This window comes from Cupressus sempervirens, chromosome 7, assembly GCF_028749045.1.
Source record: "Cupressus sempervirens isolate cs-2001-9-10 chromosome 7, ASM2874904v1, whole genome shotgun sequence".
Lineage (NCBI taxonomy): Eukaryota > Viridiplantae > Streptophyta > Pinopsida > Cupressales > Cupressaceae > Cupressus > Cupressus sempervirens.
Genome location: NC_143124.1, coordinates 221,196,984 through 221,214,902, shown reverse-complemented (window position 1 = coordinate 221,214,902; position 17,919 = coordinate 221,196,984). Strand labels below are relative to the sequence as shown.

Below are 17,919 nucleotides of genomic sequence, written 5' to 3'. Positions count from 1 at the left end.
ACGTGTATCATTCAAAGCCCAATTCGTACAGAAACTTTGATAGCATATAAGAAGGCCAGACAGCTTACACATGCTACTTCAAGCACCTTCATATACAGTGCATTATTACTGGAGAAAATTTGATGATTCATTTGGGCGTCCTATGTTTGGGGGCCGGGGATTTGTTCCCTTTGTACCTGGTTCTCCATCAGGTACTCAAGATAATGATGCATGGAAGGTATAATCTAATAGTCCATGCTGATACACAAGCTTATGGCTGGGGTTGTAAGAGTTGATGACAATGGCTAGACTTTTTCATTGTATCTTCCAAAAGAGTTTGGACAAGATTACAATCATGCAGCCATTTTATATATGCTAGATAATGTGGCTACGTGCAGGGTTGGACATATAAATTATTTATTCTTGACTGCTTTCTCTACTAGGAGAGCAAAATTTCTCCATCCCGCTGAGATGGAAATGGGATCTGCCGCAATGGTTGACAGTTTGGTTGCTGATCAAACATCACAGAAATATCCGCAAACAAAGCATACAGAATATGAGCCGTTTGGCGATAGAGACCAGAGAAACGCGAGAAGAATTGAAAGGGATAGCTCCAGGCGGCAAAGATAAAAAAAACCGATGGTCTTACATGAGAAAGAAGGGGGATTTCAATGCCAAGAGCCCTTAGTGAATCATTCTTAAAAGTTTTTTTTTTTTTAAAAAAATGGAAAATTAATCACAATTTTTAACAAACAGTGATATCAAAATAGAAAAACCCTTTGGCGGCAAGCCTTCCAAAGGGAGTTAGATGAAAAACTAATAGAAAATAAAGAGTAATCTGCACAAATTAAAGCACACAAAAGTTAATCGGATTTGGCGGTAAACCAGCCAAATCTAAAAAAAATTCAATTTCTTCCATCTTAAAAAGATTAAAGAAGAAATTAGTGAAATCTCTCTCAAGAGTCTCCTTCGAATCGTACCTTCATGCAAACACTCAAAACAAAGATTAAACTGCTCTGATACCATGTTAGAAATGGAAAAAGAAATCTGTAAATAAGCAAAACCAGGAAAGAATCTAAGTGAGTAAATGCATGAAAAGATATTACCATAAAATAGGAGAGAGAAAGCTTCAAACTCCAACACCATGAGACAAGATATTTGGAAAGGGGAAAGCAAAGAAAACCCCTTGTGATATTATGAATGAGGCATGAAAAGCCTAAGAAGGAAGAGAGAGAGAGAGAGAGCAATGCTCATACAATAATTGAGAAGAGGAAGAAACCTCATTGTTGTTGAATGAGAGAAGAGGGTCATCTCTTAAATAGAGATGAGAGAGAGGAGTTAGAATGTAACTCCCATGTCTATGAATGCCACCATTCATAAGTGTGTGAGGCCAAGTGTGAGATTCCTCTTAAGGAGGAATAATCTAAAATTAGAAATTACAATAAGTATTTGTCCTCACATATTCCACTAGATGACAAAATAAGATGTAGTGGAAAAAGGACAAAAAGGAATATATTAGGATACCTTGGCTTATATCCTAATATATTACAACAATAAATAAAGAAGGTCTAACCTTGGTTTATAAATACACCAAGGAAAGATTACAACTTCTAACAGTGGTCATAGGATGGTGGTTGACTTTTTAGAGTAATAACCACCATATCCTCTTCTTTCATTGTACAACCAGTGGCCTCAAATTAATCTCTGACATCCTTAATCTTTAGAAGATGTGGACACATGCTCATCCATAATAATAGAGTATAGCCGATTCTTAAGAAAGAAAGCTTTGATTTTGTCTGATGTCTCGTGGAGATCCTTTAGTCTTTTACAGATTGCTGCAGCTGTCTTGTCGAATGACACTCGAGGCAATTGATCACCTTCACCAGTAACCAAAATCTTAGTAAGCATAACTGGTTCATGATTATGCTCATCAAACTTCTCTTGAGTATCCTCAACTGTAGTAGGCTGAGTCTCGGTACCCATAACAAGCACCTCAAAGCGACGATACTTGAAGATCATCATCATTCTCCGCTTCCAGGTGTTGTAGTTCTTTTGTTGAATTGTTGACTGCCTTCCAAGAGAAGATTGGTGAGAGATGCCATGACACATTTTTGATAAAAAAAATGTGAATATCTGAAAAGGCACAAACTTTGAGGTAGATGGATGGAAGATTCGGAAAAAAATGCAACGACACCCAAAATCTGAAATTAGATTTTGAATCTGCTGGCTCAAAAATTGAGCCACGAAAAATGTACACAAGAAAAACAAAGACCGACCTAGTTGAGATTTGCAAAAACCCATTAAGAATAGACAAACTTCTAAAAATAACATAGGAAAGAGAGTTTTGAAAAAAGTCCTAGCTGTATTTGAATTTTTTTAAAAAAAATGGCAAATTTGACTATGAAAATGGTGGAAAATGAAACTGTTCCAGCCAAAAGTCAATGATAGATGGTTGTAAGAAAACCTAGATGACTTTGAAAACAATGGACAAAGCTTGAAATGCCCCCAAAACCAACCGCAATTTACTAGAAAAAATACAGGTCATTTTTTATACCGTGATCCGAAGTAAAAAAGGGGTTGGGTTGCAGAAGATGTGCAGAAAAATACAAGTCGCATACAAATCTCCCCTTTCCCATGTTGCTTGCCCACAAGCAGTTGTAAATTAGGAATGTTGTAGCACATGCATACCTTACCAGATAACATCATTGGCAAATTCTTCCATTGAATGTTCTTTCTATTTCATCTTTGAGCTTTGGCTTTGCACCTTCCTCTAGTTCAAAGTTTTCATCTGGTGGTACTCTTGGAAGTATTCCACTTGCAACATCACCATGGCAGAAAATAGCTTCCGTTCTGTTAGCAGTCACGATCTTAGGTGCACCATTTGACATTCCCATGAGAATCACTTTTTCCTGTTAACCTTGAAAGAAAACTCTGCGTTTGAAACTCTGAGAATATTTATCCAAAGTTTCCATCCATTGAATTCCCAAAATAATAATAGTGTTAACCAAATCAACCACTTAGAAGACATCTGTTATTGTATAATAACCAAGATCAATACTTAATTGTGGAACCTTACGAGTGATGACTAAATTAGTACCACCTGTAACTTCAACATCAAATCCTTCATGTTTTACTCTATGTAAACCACGTTTCTTAACAAGTGCAGTTTCTTTGAAATTATAAGTAGATCTCCTATCCATCATAACAATAACTCGTTAACCTTGTAAATCTCTTCTTACTCTGAAAATTTTATAATGTGGAGTTCTTGTCATAGATGCTATTACTACCTTTCTTTGTCTATTTTCTTGAACTTGCCTTGTGGCCTTTTGACTATCTATGTTTTGGGTTTTGGTCTATATTTTCCTCATCTCCATTATCCGATACTACCTCAATATAATGAATTTTCTCCTTTCCCAAACATCTATATCGTGGTGCCTATGCCTCTACACAATTGAAACATAACTTTTTCCTTCTAAGTTCGTCTCGCTCGTGTTTATCCAACTTGTTTTTAGGTGTATCTTCCATTGATGGCTTTTTTTCATTATCTGGTTTTGATGGCGGTGCTTTATTATAAGTTTTCCCCTTTGAAGAAGGTTCCGATTCTCTAGCCCTTTTGATGTTTGTCTGTAATGAAGGAGGACTTAAAGATTTGACCCATCCTTTGAGTGCATCAGATAACCCATCAATGGATAGAGCAATTTTTTGACTCTTAGTAATCTTAGTAACTAGGACTGCTAACTTTTTAAATTCATAAATATATTGTTCCACTACTCCCGTTTGTTTAAGCTGAGTTAAATCCTTAAGATGGAGTTTAGGATCCTTAGAGTCAAACCTGTCAATGAGTCTCTCAGTGAAGTCAACATATGTGCTAATTTGATCGTGACCCAAAGTAATTTGCCCATGGTGCCAACACTCATGTGCCACCCCTTCTAAATGTAAAGCTGCATATTTGATTGCTTCATCTTCCATCATAGGGTTTAATTGAAAATAAGTGTTAAGTTTTTGCACCCAAGCTCTGGCAGTTGTCTTCCCTTACCCGTCAAAATTAGTAATAGACATCTTACCAATTTTCCTTTGTAATTCATTGTTGTAACCCCGTTGTCCTTTAGACCTATGCTTCATCTTGACATCCAAGTATTCTCTAAAGGTCATCAACGATCTAAATTCATCCCGCAACTACAACCAATCCTGGTATATTTCTTGTAATTATCTATTAGGAGTTTCCGTCTCCAGTTATGGGTTCGTAGGAGTAAATGTTGGCATGGGAGGCCTTGTCGCTGTGGATCTCTCAGGTTGATTATTGACCGAATGATCTTCCCGACCATCATTTTCTCTGCGTTATTCTGATTTTGGTTTAAAGTGAGTCATAAACTAGGTCATCAAATCAGTCATGCGGTTTACATTGTCTTGCATATATGTTTGGCTCTTGATTAATGCTTTTATGAGATTCCTATTATCATTTTCTTTCCCCATACTATTATCTCGTTTAAAGATTATTTCTATGTCTGTTTCTGTATGACTATCTTCAATATCAACTTGTATGGATGAACTAGATGACTCTACTGGAATGTTAGGATCCCTGTTTTGCCTGGCTTGGGTATTATGGAAATTGTAGCACGGTTGTTGCAATTTCTGATCTATGAATATTTCAGGCTAACAGGAAGAAAAACTCTCAGACCACCATAAGATTCCAGGTAATCTCTAATCTTTCTAGACAATATGACTAACAAGAGTGAAATGATTGATTTCATTTGCAGTCTAATCTAATAGTATATATATTGATTTGCTTACTGGAAATAAAGATCTGACTGGAATGATATAGAATGTATAGCAGATTCATTGACAATAATCTGATTGGAAACAATATTAATTATTTCTTCACAATGATACAAGAAAATGAGAGATGGAAGATACAATTTGAGCCTCTGTATAATGAATTATACTGATGCAACTGACTTACAAACTCTTTACTGCTCCAGATGACAGATTCCTGTGTTGTCTTATTGATGACATTTGCAAACATATCAATCTGCCCAATTAGTACTGGCGTTCTCCATTAAGACTTATGTCTTTGATTGTGTTGGTAAGGAAACTCGGATGACTGTGCTGACATAATAAGATAACCAATAGAAATTGTACCCAACTTGTGGCAACCGAATTGCACTTGTTCACATATATCTCTGTTGTATTCTTGCCCAATGATTTCCTTTGTCCACCCTAAAGTCAAACTCTTTATTACGTTGGCAAGATAAATTCCTGTGATTGTGTTGGCACGATAGATATGTGCAAATAGGGATACCACAATTGAATTCTAAAAGGAACAAATCCTCCGTTTTACCACTCATGACTTTCTGTTTGGTGTCTTCCACTAAACAAATTACCAGATGTTATCTCCAGTCGAAGATTGGCTAATTAAATATATTTGCCATTATCTCCAAGTGATATCTATCAACACCTGCAAATGCCGATGTATAAGAATGCTTCCACTAGTTTAGGAATAATCTCTGACGTAAGGTATCTATCTATATATATATTTTATATTGTCTTTTAAAAAGACAAACTAGGAGAAACTAGAGCGACATTACACAGAAGTAAGTCTACAAACAAAAATAGAGATTAATATAAAGTTTATATTTGGGTTTGTTACTTAACTTCATCATCTTGTCTCCACTTTTCCTGAGCCGGTCATAAAGATCAACACTTACTATCTTCTCCTCCCTGGGATTTTTTGGACTATGCAAACTGCAGCCAAGCATTAGACACACCCGTTTGCTTAAAATAAGGAATGGAATCAAGAATGCTTTGCAATGTGTGGAAATGGCTAGCAAATCGTGTGACCCCTAGTGGCACAAGGTCTGACATTTGTGTGTTTTCTCATCAGAAAGAGGACCCAAGTATGCTTGTAGATGAATTTGGTGACACTTTTAGCATCTTCAACCACCCTTTTCACTTAGCTAATCTTTCAGTGTACTCTAACAAGTCCAAGCAATGTGAATTACACATACTCCATTTAATTGTGGGATGCCTTTCTATAAGAATTCTACCTGCATCTACATATGCAATTGCCTTGTCCAATGCAAATTGTACAGTATTCTCAACTCCAACTTGTTGGATCACCCCATCTAACAAATTGCACAAAGTCAGAACATGGTTAATTTCATTTGAGGCATCTATAGACTTGACTTCCATTGCACCATTAGAAGTCACCAAGAAGTTGAGGAGAGTCCTATTTGTTCCATGTATCCACCCATTAGATAAGAATCAAGATGCTGTGTCTTTTTTTTTGGATCATCAACCACAACATGTGTAATTTTCACTGCTTTCTCTAGCAATGGTCCCACTTAAGGCATAAGTTGTTGGCACGTTAAACCCCTTGCCTGCAACTGTAAATGTGGTAACCAAACCTTCCCAACATTGAAAGGTAAATTGTTGTAGTGCCAAAAATTTCTTGTTACTATCATTGCCTTATAATGCTTTTCTTTATTTCGGACCGTCAAGTGAAGGTTGTCCTCTTGGAACATTACTTGGAGTAAAAATATTTGGGTCTAATGAAAGGGGATTTGGAGTCTCAGTAACCTTGTCCTTATTGTCAACAATAGATAAATTAGTTGATATTGATAGAAGGGTGCACTTTTGCGAGTGCGACCAAGGGCAGCTGAAGTGGATGCATTGCAGCTATCATGGCTTTTTTTGTTTTTCCCCTCTTCTTTTTGCAATATATATAGTAGGAAGGGCATTCATGCCTAATGTTTTGTTCTTCCTGATTTTTGGGCTGCGTTGCCCTTGCCGTTGCCCTTTCTAGTTGAAGTTGACATAGTGTTATAACATGAAGAAATTAAAAAATCAATAGGGTTTATGGAAAAACAACCAAAGTCGATAATGAATCATTTGATAAAAATAGTAGTAAAAAACAAGATTAAAAAACAAGGAAATAAGCTAATGAGGGGGAAAAAATTGCCAGCATTTCCCCATGTTTTCCAAGATTTTCTTGATTCATTATAGATGAAAATGAAAAAAAAAGAACCTTGATCTCTTTTGCTGGTTTGGTTTTGTTTTGTCAAGTTTTCCAATGCAATGCCTTGCTAGGGAACTCCGAAGGATAAGACAAACTGATACGAAGTTTGGTGAACAATTTTTCGTTTTGAATGGCTTTCACTTTATCTTATATGTAATGGTCCTAACAATTTCCTTGATGACATCTTTAAACACCACTTAAATTTTCTTTCTAACAGTTTATCCTTACTCCTTAAGTTAAACAATCTATTAGTTTCATTTGCACTTATGATTTGTTACATTATCCATTCTAATATCCATTTAGAAATAAGGAAATAATGCCCAATCCTTATAATCAAATATATCTACTTAATATGCAATAAAGATACATGAGATAGATTTAAACCATCAACCACACATGTAAACCAAATCATAGATTGTTCATTTGATAACATAATAAAGAGTACACAGCTCTAAACCAAATCATACATCCATCTAATTACAAATAAATATACAATTCATGGCATCATCATAACTTCATTCAATTTGTTGAAATAATACAATATATTCTCATTTCCCTTTATCCTCTTTACCCTTTTTACATACCTTTTTATTTCATGATACATAAATATGAGCTTAGTACTTTATTTACGAGTTTACGTTACAATATTACATAAATTTCTTTGAAGAAAATGCACCATATAAACTTCAAGAAATGATCTTCAACTGCCACTCAACAATGATCCATATAAAGCCATCCATGAGCACTCGAATAGTACTTTAAAATATTTTGCCACTCAACCATGTGGAGCCATAAATGGTCCACTCCCTCGAGCTAGGAGATAAGACCATGATACATAAGTTCTAAGGTAATCTAAGGCTTATACCCCAAAATCAAAGTGCCACATAAAAGAACAATGCTCAAATTGAAATCACAAAGCAAATGGACAACTAGAGGCAAAAACACAGTGAAGGGTTCAATTGCATCTAGGTGAGTGTCATTGTACATTCCTATAGTGTTGGGATCCTTCTCTTGAGCCAAACACCATCCTGTTGCACATAATGTCTTCTCCCCGAGTACTCTAACAAGATATGTATGGTTTTGTACTGTTCGGGATCATTCCCTTACGTCATAGATTTCCCTACTACATAGAAATTCTTCTCGTAGAGTACTCCAGCAATACATCCTTATTATCTTAATTAATGTGAATTCCCAAAACCCCAAAATCCATAAGTTTAATTAATGTTATTAACCAACTCACATGTGCAGCCAGCCTTCACAAGGCTCCTGTCTCTAACACATAGGATCCTCTTGTAGCCACTTCCGGACCCCGACACCTATGGCGAGCGAGTCACCTAGGGTCTCTACCCTACTCATCAAAAGAATCCAAAAGCACAAAGCGTTATAGGGCATAATAAGCTAGGGTCCCATACCCCTAGTCAAAAACCGTAACTCATACATCAAAGTATATTCACATGAAACAGCATTTTAAATAATGTAGGAAACTTTCTCTTCCAACAAGCTACAAAATCCATAAGCATCTGGTGACCAAAATAAATTCAATTCAAAATCCTATTCAACCATTCACTGGTTTAGGGCACATTTCTAGGGTCTCATACCCGTAGGTCAATCCACTAAACCCTAATTCATCGCATAAGCAATAAGATGTAATAAGCACATAGAAAACACTTTACAAGAATGAATAACACATCTCTACGAGTTAATGCTTCATAAGTAGATACAAGGTCACAAAACATAAAAATGACAAGCTGAATTGCTGATTCCCTATGAGGCTGAAACCTATCTCAAAAGGTGAAAGGAAGTATAAGAAAGAAAAATTATGCCACTTAAATGTTCTTTTTATGTTATACCTTGGTGCTGAAAACTGACTCGAGGTCAAAATTGCCAAGTTTCACTACAGCAACACATCCATCTAATGCACTTGCACTTTTGTTTCACATTCCTGCACATTCATTCATTATTGCTAAACTTCCATGTAGTATACCAACGCATCCATTCAAATAGTTGCACTTTTGTTCATTTTGCTAAAACTGCGCATATATTCATTGTTGTTGCGCTTCTGTTTGATATAATTGCACTTTTGTTTCATATAGCTATGCTTTTGTTTTCTATTGTTGTGCTTCTGTTTCTTATAGCTGCGCTTTTGTTTTTCTAGAGTTGCACTTTTGTTTAATGTGACAGATAAACTAGGAACATGCAGAACTGCGCATATGTGCAGTATTCATGTGCATTTGTTCCAAAGAATACAAAAACAATATACATAATGTAAGGAATCAAATTTCTAGATTGTCTTGAGCAAATTGCCTTATGTCTTGGGAATCCAATTCATTACATTCCCAAAATAGTACACTAAGATTATCCCCTTATGGATTTCTATAAGGAATACAATGATTATACAAAAGAGGAATTTCATAAGCACAACTAGAACACTAAATTTCAGACATAAGCTTTCTGTTAATTAATCAGACAAAATTTCATTAATCATACACCATGCATTTCTTATGATTCATAATGTAAATTTTTTCCTTAGTTTAAATTGAGTCTTTTGAGAAATAGGTGAAAAGAAAGAAGCCTACATGGTTTCTTGAGATGGGTTGCAAGTGAAGCCTGTGTGTGTTTCTCAAGCTTCCTGGTCTCCCATGGCTCCAAGCTGGTATAGTTTCCCTCCCTCCTAGATACCTCTAGATTCTCCTTGTGCAGGTTTCCTTCCCAATAATTTTCACTATTGTTTTGTCTTTAATTCTTCTACAATTTTTGTCAAATATTTTCTTATCTCTCATTCCTAGGAAGGCTTCTAATTTATAGGAGCAGGATGTTGTTTCAAATTGGTTGCATTCGTTGGAAGCAACATCTTCCTATGGTTTGATTAATTAAATCAAACCATTTATTATTATTATATTTTTCTTATAATTTGTAACTACTTAATAGGTTTTCTAGGCTATTGGGGATTCCCTTTCTCAAAGATATCCTATAACACAATGGTCAGGTCTCTACAATCTCACTTAAGAGATGAAGGGTTCAACTCCCACGCCCTTTTACCACTTCATATATGTCATCTAATTTCTTATTTAACAACTTACAATTTATTTTTCTTGCTAAGGTTCTTAAAGAGTATGAGTGGTGAGCTAGTGGATAGAGGGTTTAGTGGTTCGAAGGTCAAGTGTTCGAGTCACCAAAAAGTGTTACAATGTGTTCCTCTTTTATATTTTCCAATCACTTTTGGTCTATTTATTTTGCTTTCTCTATTTACAATATTAGTTAGCTAAGATTCACCAAAAAGTGTGTTTGAACTAATGCCACACATATACTAACTATAAATGTATATTTAGCATATATTTGTGCACCCATATATACTTGGATAGAATTACTTGATTAACCTATTCAAACATTAGGAGATCAAGATCACCCAAAAATCACAAATAAAGGCTCCTAGTATATAGGAGTAGGATGTTGTTTCCAATTGGTTGCATACTTTGGAAGGGACATCTTCCTATGGTTTGATTAATTAAATCAAACCATATTTTATTATTATATTTTTGTTATAATTTGTAACTACTTAATAGGTTTTCTAGGCTATTGGGGATTCCCTTCTCAAAGATATCCTATAACGCAATGGTTTGGTCTCCACAATCTCACTTAAGAGATGAATGGTTCAATTCCCATGCCCTTTTATTACTTCCTATATGTCATCTAATCTCTTATTTAACAACTTACAATTTTTTTTTCTTGCTAAGGTTCTTATAGAGTACGAGTGGTGAGATGGTGGATAGAGGGTTTAGTAGTTCAAAGGTCAAGTGTTCAAGTCTCCAAAAAGGCTTACAATGTGTTCCTCTTTTATTTTTTTAAATCACTTTTGGTCTATTTATTTTGCTTTCTCTATTTACAACATTAGTTAACTAAGATTCACCAAAAAGAGTATTTGAACTAATGCCACACATATACTAACTGTAAATGTATATTTATTCAGGCATATATCTGTGCACCCATATATACTTGGATAGATTTACTTGATTAACCTATTCAAACATCATGAGATCAATATCAACCAAAAATCACAAATAAAATATTAAAGTATCAAAGTGCTATCTCAAGATCAAAATCAAATATAAAACTACTGATGTAAAATTTGACTGTCGTAGTAACCAAAGGCAAGAATCCCAAAAGATCCCCTAATGGTAGACAACTCTCCCATCAGGATTTCTATGCTGAGGGTTCCTATATGGGTCATGGTTCCATCACCCTTTTTAACAATAACTAGTTCAAGTGTTTTAAGGCATGCTTAGATGCGTGTAGCCAGGTAGGGTCAATCCCTAGTACCTGCACACACCCGCATCACCAATTGACAAGATACAATACATATGCATATATATGCAAACAATGTCAGGCAAGAAAGGAGTGCAACATTGTGTAGATCTCCAAAATAAGTGACTACGACTACCTCCCCTCATCCTAAAGACACGTCAAGCAGTGTAAACACACACACATATGAGGCACTATGAGTTAGTTCAGTTAGTTTGAAACCAAATGATCAAAATATTATAAACAAGGTAGCGAAAGCATAATAACAAATTTAGAATAGCATACAAAGCATTATACAAATCAACCATGTACCCAATCTCCTAAAGGCATTAGATAGAGCACGATCAGGTATCAAATGCAAAGCAATATCTAACATCATAAGCAAGAAGAGATGCATATGAGAAGTATAGAAATGTTTCTAAACATATAATAACATAGGTACCTAGTTCATTACCAATTTCAGAGTAGATAGGTAACATTCTTGTTAAGAATGTTTGATGTTATCTTATAGTTTCACCTATGCATGAATTTGTCAAGTTGTTAAATCAATCAGTGCCAAAAACAACCTTATCTCCCAACCTAGTCCGAGTGTACTTATATGATCTTCAAAACCCTACTAAAGTTACGATAAGAGGGGTATTGCATCCAAACCCAAATGCCATGTTCTTCACAAAAACAAACAACAAATGAATGAAAAGGTAAAAATAAAATGACTTTAAAATATGACTGGGCATCGTTTCTGGGTGGCGCGAGTCCTTCCTCTAGTCTTGTGAGTTCCGATAGTTGATTTGAGCAAGTCCATTAAAAAAACTCCCTAGTCCAATGGGAGTGACTCACCTAGATTTGACTCTTGATTCCATGACGAGTCGACTTGGTTAGCCATTGGGCTTGTGAGTCCAGCAGAGTCCAAGGTGAGTCGGTAGATTTTTTAAAATATAAGTAGGATAGAAGTGGCAAGGTTGAGGAAAACATTGACAGGACATTACTCTAGGTGCACCACCTTATATGTATGGGAAGGGCCACATGCAGTCAAGAGGTATGGGATATCCATTCTTGGGCCTAGGTTAGGGGGTTTCTCAGGAACCTAATCAAATCATCCTATACTACTGTTCCCTTGTTTGAGACAACCTAAATCTGATTCAAACAATCCATTTATTTAAAGTGCTTTTCTAATATATGTCTATTCCTAACTCAAGAATGTCTTTATTAATTAAGTTTATAAATGATTGCTAACTTGCTTCCAAGATTCTCAATCAAAGAAAAAAGATATCTCTAAACCCTACCTTTTTTCATAGAAATCATTATCTAGGGCAAAAATTGGGTTCTCCTAATATAGGGACACTACATTTTTGTTGGAAGTAGAGTGAGGGGATCTCTGTTTAAAGTCACATAAATCTAATCATAAATTTCTACCATTGACACGACAAGGCAATAAATTTCATAAACAAATCACAGAGATGGTGTGAAGAAAAGTCTATAGTAATGGCAAAATAGTTCACCATTGAAGTAATTCCATAGGAAGTCTTTGGTATAAACTATTTGAAATGTGAGCTCAGAATGTTCATTCAAACAGCCAACTATCATATGGGCCTGTAGCAATAGAAAATTGGTATGTGCATGCTGGATATTCATCCTAGATGGAAATCAGTAGTGGGCAATGAACTCTCAATGTTTGGGGCCTTTTATTATTGAAAAAAAAAAGAATTTGTTCATATAGGATCCTTACATGTCTGGAGAGTCTCTCCTAGGTGACTGGAATTTTCTCTAAACAAATGCATATTTACTATACAGGTCACAAATTAATTCAAATTGTGATCAAGACTAGAGCAATGCACAAATGGTAATATATAACCAGCAAGGTCATGTGAGGTGTATTTACAAATAAGTATGCTTAAGTTTCAGTTTAACAACATGCCATGGCCTAGTGTGGATAGGTTATCTCATGGACCATTATCTCCGAGATCAAATTGCAGTATTGTTAATATCCAAGCATTAAATAATGATATCAACACACAGACAATCGGAATTCTTTAGAATAATTGAGAGGGGGGTGAATCAGTTATCCAAGGTCTAGATGTACAATTAAAACTTTTCAATGCTTAGTTGACCCTTACCCATAAAACCTTATTATGCATGCATCCATTAGATCATACAATACTTGAACTTTGTAGGTTGCTGTCCTAGGTCAAAACAACTTTGCAGAAATGTAAATATGAAACATAACAGATTCAATAACATAGTTGACACAAAGATTTTACGTGGAAATCCAATTTGGGAAAAACCACCAGTAACGTGCTACACGCCTAATGAAAAGCCAACCCTGTTAAAGGTTACAATACACACTGTTAAAATGTGACCTAGGGAGAGGGTTTCAATCGGCCTGTTAGGAGTGAGCCTTGTTAGAGGACTTTAGACCATTCACTTGGAATGTCACCTGGTTAAAGGATTTACAAATGACTGTTAGGTAAACCTTAATCCAAAGGATTTACCCTAGATTGATACAATGATTAGAAAGTAACAATAAGGCTTGATCTGATAACAAATTACAACTCACTTGTAGATTACAGATCTCTGTTTTAGTCTTCCATTCTACTTGGCTTTCACACACTTAAGCTCTGATAGCTTGTTCACCCTTCAAGCATTCATACTCTAGAGATGTGGAGGGTTTGATACTCTTCCTTAGGTTCTTGCACATGACAACCTTTGCATCCGAATAGCTCTCTCTATAAATAGAGAATTAAAGATCTTTTGCCGCTTAATCACAATCGTCCATTTTAGGGTTAGGTAGGATACAATCAATCTAACCCACTTTTCCATTTGGTTCCTCTAGAAACTTCTACAATGTTCCTTGAATTCGCCACAAAACAATTTACCTTGAATTTTGTGCCGCCAGCTCATAGTTATCTTCGACATGCTTCACACAATTCAAAAAAACAAAATAGTCGGCTTAGATTTGTCAAATCTTTGATTTAATATGAATACTGGACTAAGCAACAATATGTTGTCACTTGGCTTCTATATTGTTCTTCCACTCGGTCAACACTAGTTTATTCGGTGAACACTAAAGTTTACTGATGCTCGGCATCAACTAAACCTTACTCGGCATATACTTACAATCACTCGGCTTGCACTAATTTTCATCTTTGCTTGGCACCTCTTGTTTTCACTTGGCATCCATTGATTTCTGCTCGGCTTGCACTGACTACTCGTCAAGGCTTGGCAGACACTTCTCATACTTAATCTTCTTCCAATTTTATCTTGAGTAATCTTTCATTTCAGACTTTAAGTAGATAAACAATTCAATATAGTATCAACCTCTTACTTGGTCTTAGTGCTTCTTTTACATACCAAAAAACTAGACCTCTCTCTAGGTGCTATTGTTATTTCCTCTTTTCAAATCCTCTTCATCAATCAACTAAATGATAGCTTTCAGACCAAAAATCATCTCACCAGCAAGTAGCAGGTTTGACATCATTGGCAAAATAATAATTGTTCCATTATAGGTTATTCACTTCAAAACAATCTTATATCAACATAGACTTATGAATTTTTTTTATTTGGCTTTATGCCGATAGATTCATGGGCTGGGATAGCAATTTGTTTTCGAGGCATTCATCCTACTATTGTTAAATTTGGTTGGTATCTTTACCGAATGTTCTCGTAATATAGTTATGGTCTCCTATTAACTTTTTCTAGGCTGACGGAGGTTGCAGTTTAGAGTTAAGCTGCAGAAGGTTTGATCATTTAGGATTTCAAATTATACCAAGGGCATTTAATATGTGAAACTTCCTTTGGCATAGGTCCCGAGTTTAAAGGGTATTCATTCTATCAAATTTGCCTTCGACTTGCACCTGGCCTTATCCTATTCATTCACATGCTATTTTTCATTTGTGTGCATTTTGACAAGAAAAGGGGACACTGCAGTTCCAGTCTACGCCAAAATCACTAGTGAATCATTGCCTTTGTTGGATGCATGGAAGTCATTTATTTGGTGACTTAAATGGGCCTTCTTCAGAGAGTATGAGACACAATGCATTCCATGTTTAGTTTTTACATTAAGAAATGGATGCTGCTTCTTTTAAGTTACTTAAGCAGATATAATTTTGTATTTAAAAAGGATATAATTGAAAGATGGAGAGGAAGTAAAAATGAAACTCTAACAAAGGGATACATTTATCAGGAGTTAGTCCATTGATATGTAGTTATGGTGATCACGCTATTTTGCTGCTTTAGCTTTTTGGTTATTGGTTCTGTGACATTGTATTGGTGGTTCATAGCTTTTTAGTTGTTAATTTACATATCTTTCAATCTCTGTGAGAACTTGAAGCAGGTTTTTGGGTATCATTAGTCATATTGCACATTTTTATTATAGACATTGCATTACTCATAAGTTTCTTTCGTGGTACCTGTTTTGTGTTTATATCCAGAGAGAGAGAGAAGCATCAGATCAACTGCGTGACAAGCTTAAAGAACTCCGCACACACACTGATATATTGAGAAGTGAGAAGGCCACCTTGAGCAGACAGCTAACTGAAATGGAGATAATGAAAAATTCCATTGAAGAAGGGAAAAACAGATTGCTATCATTTCTTCAGAATAAAGAGGATCAGATAAGTCAGCTGAAGGAGCACGAGAGTAAGGCTTTTGAGCAGAAAAATGAATTACAAGCTTTAAATGAGCTCTTAGATAAAAAGGAGCATGAGATTAATGATATGAAATCTCGACTTGCTGAGTTTGAAGAGGTAGCTGGAAAATTAGAGAGCAATACAGTAGAGAAGAAGGAAACTGAAAAATCAATGAACAACACACCAGAGAAGATAGAACCTCGGAAGCCTGATGATGATGGGAAGCCTCTGTTTGTAAATACTTTTGGCAATATGAGTTCTGAAGATAATTATACATATGCAGCTACAGAAGGTAGATTTGATAGGGCAAGAGAAGGAAACAGAGAGGATGACTTTTTTGAAGGAAGGGCCATGGAGAGTGTTGAGAAATCTGCATTGGGAGATGGGGTGGGAACTACAATTAATGGAAGTGAGTCACATGATGTGCAGTCTAAGCAGTTATCTGAATTACATGATAGAAGGACCAGAAATGAAGAGGATGATGATAAGGACAATTTAGAAGAAGAGATGGAGGCTGGAATTGATAATTCAGATGAAATGAAAGAGCTAGATGACCTTGAAGATAATAATGATGATAAGGACCCAGAAGACGAGCAAGGTGAGGAGAATGATAAGGTTAATGAAGAAGAAGAAATAGACATTTAGTTGATGAGAAGAAGTGCATAACTAAAGTAAAATTCTCCAAGGAATGCACTGTAACACTGAAGGCACATTTTTCCTTTCATAAAGGAAGACGGCTGGGTTATTCCATGAAGCATTTGCAGTTCTTATTCCCCACATAGATAACTGTCACTTACAAGAAACCCTCCACATCTCTAGATATGTGCTGTGCAGAGTTTGATACCTTAAGTGAACTCATTGGGGTATCTTCATAATAAAAACACTTTTGTTTTGAGTATGATCCTGTATCCCAAATTTATATTGTGGTGCAGGTAAAGTCTTGAGCATTGACGGTGTAAAAGTTGTGTGTAACCATGCAAGTTCTGTACTCTGATTTTCTATAGTTTGTAGGGATGCTCATTGTACTGTTTTTACATTCATCAATGTGGTCAATATGTGTACATATCTGTTCCAGGTAGAAAAATTGAGAACTGAGGACAGAGTTTTATTTACAGGTATGTTTCATTTTTATGGAAATGTACGCTCTAGTAATTATGTACAACACAATGCTATTAAGTAATTTCACTGAGAGATGACAAAATGTGTTCATAATGCTAATAAGTAAATTTACTGAGAGATGACAAATGCCTCCATTAAAATATTTTCTGGATTGTGCAATGACAAGGAAATTAAAGGAAAATATGAAATAATACATTATAAAATAAATAAAAGTCACTATCAAGTGTATTGGCTAATTTAGAATAAATTTGTGAGGATGTAAATGTATCTAGACACAAGAGAAACTCATTCAGGTGATTAAAATGCATCTCTAAATTCACATAGTAGCTTCTGCATCAATTGATGCCAAAAATAGATACACAATCAAAATCCAGAAGCTACTAAGTGAATTGAAACAGATTATGGAAATTCGAGAACATTCATCTGTAATTTGCTTCACATTGTATTGGCAATTGAGATTCCCTCCTGTTTCGCATGTAGAGTTCCTGTTTATGCTAACGTTGAGTTATTGATGCTGTCATGTAGACACGGGGAAAGCGCCAGTTTATATTACTTAAGTTCGACGTGCACATAGAATTTATTCTCTCATAGTTTGACTTTTTTGCAGCTCTTGCTCTCTTATCCTGATGATGAATCACGTAGTGTGATTCAAAACGTTGATTGTAAAAATTCCAACACAATCTAATCCAGAAGCAATAACAAACAATCTCTTGTACTTGCTAACACAAACTATTTCCAAACTGACACTGACACTGTACTTCAATGGACAAAATTCTAAATTGCGCTCTGCAAGTTGCATTGCTCGGCTGCTATCTTCAACTATTTCTACAACTTGTTGCTGATTGGTAAACATAGGTATCAAAATTCAGAATTGTTTTTTAA

General features: G+C 35.5%; 1 protein-coding gene across 2 annotated transcripts in view; it reads left to right on the top strand.

Annotated features, from left to right (window-relative positions):
- Positions 1-17,030, top strand: part of LOC149546290 (uncharacterized) — a 72,853-nt gene extending 55,823 nt beyond the window's left edge. For both annotated transcript variants that reach the window (XM_089791138.1, XM_089791139.1), the window contains exon 3: positions 15,721-17,030. In XM_089791138.1, coding sequence (XP_089647264.1) covers positions 15,721-16,563 — 843 coding nt within the window. In that variant the 3' untranslated portion in view covers positions 16,564-17,030. The remainder of the gene's footprint in view (positions 1-15,720) is intronic.
- Positions 17,031-17,919: the final 889 nt, after the last annotated feature.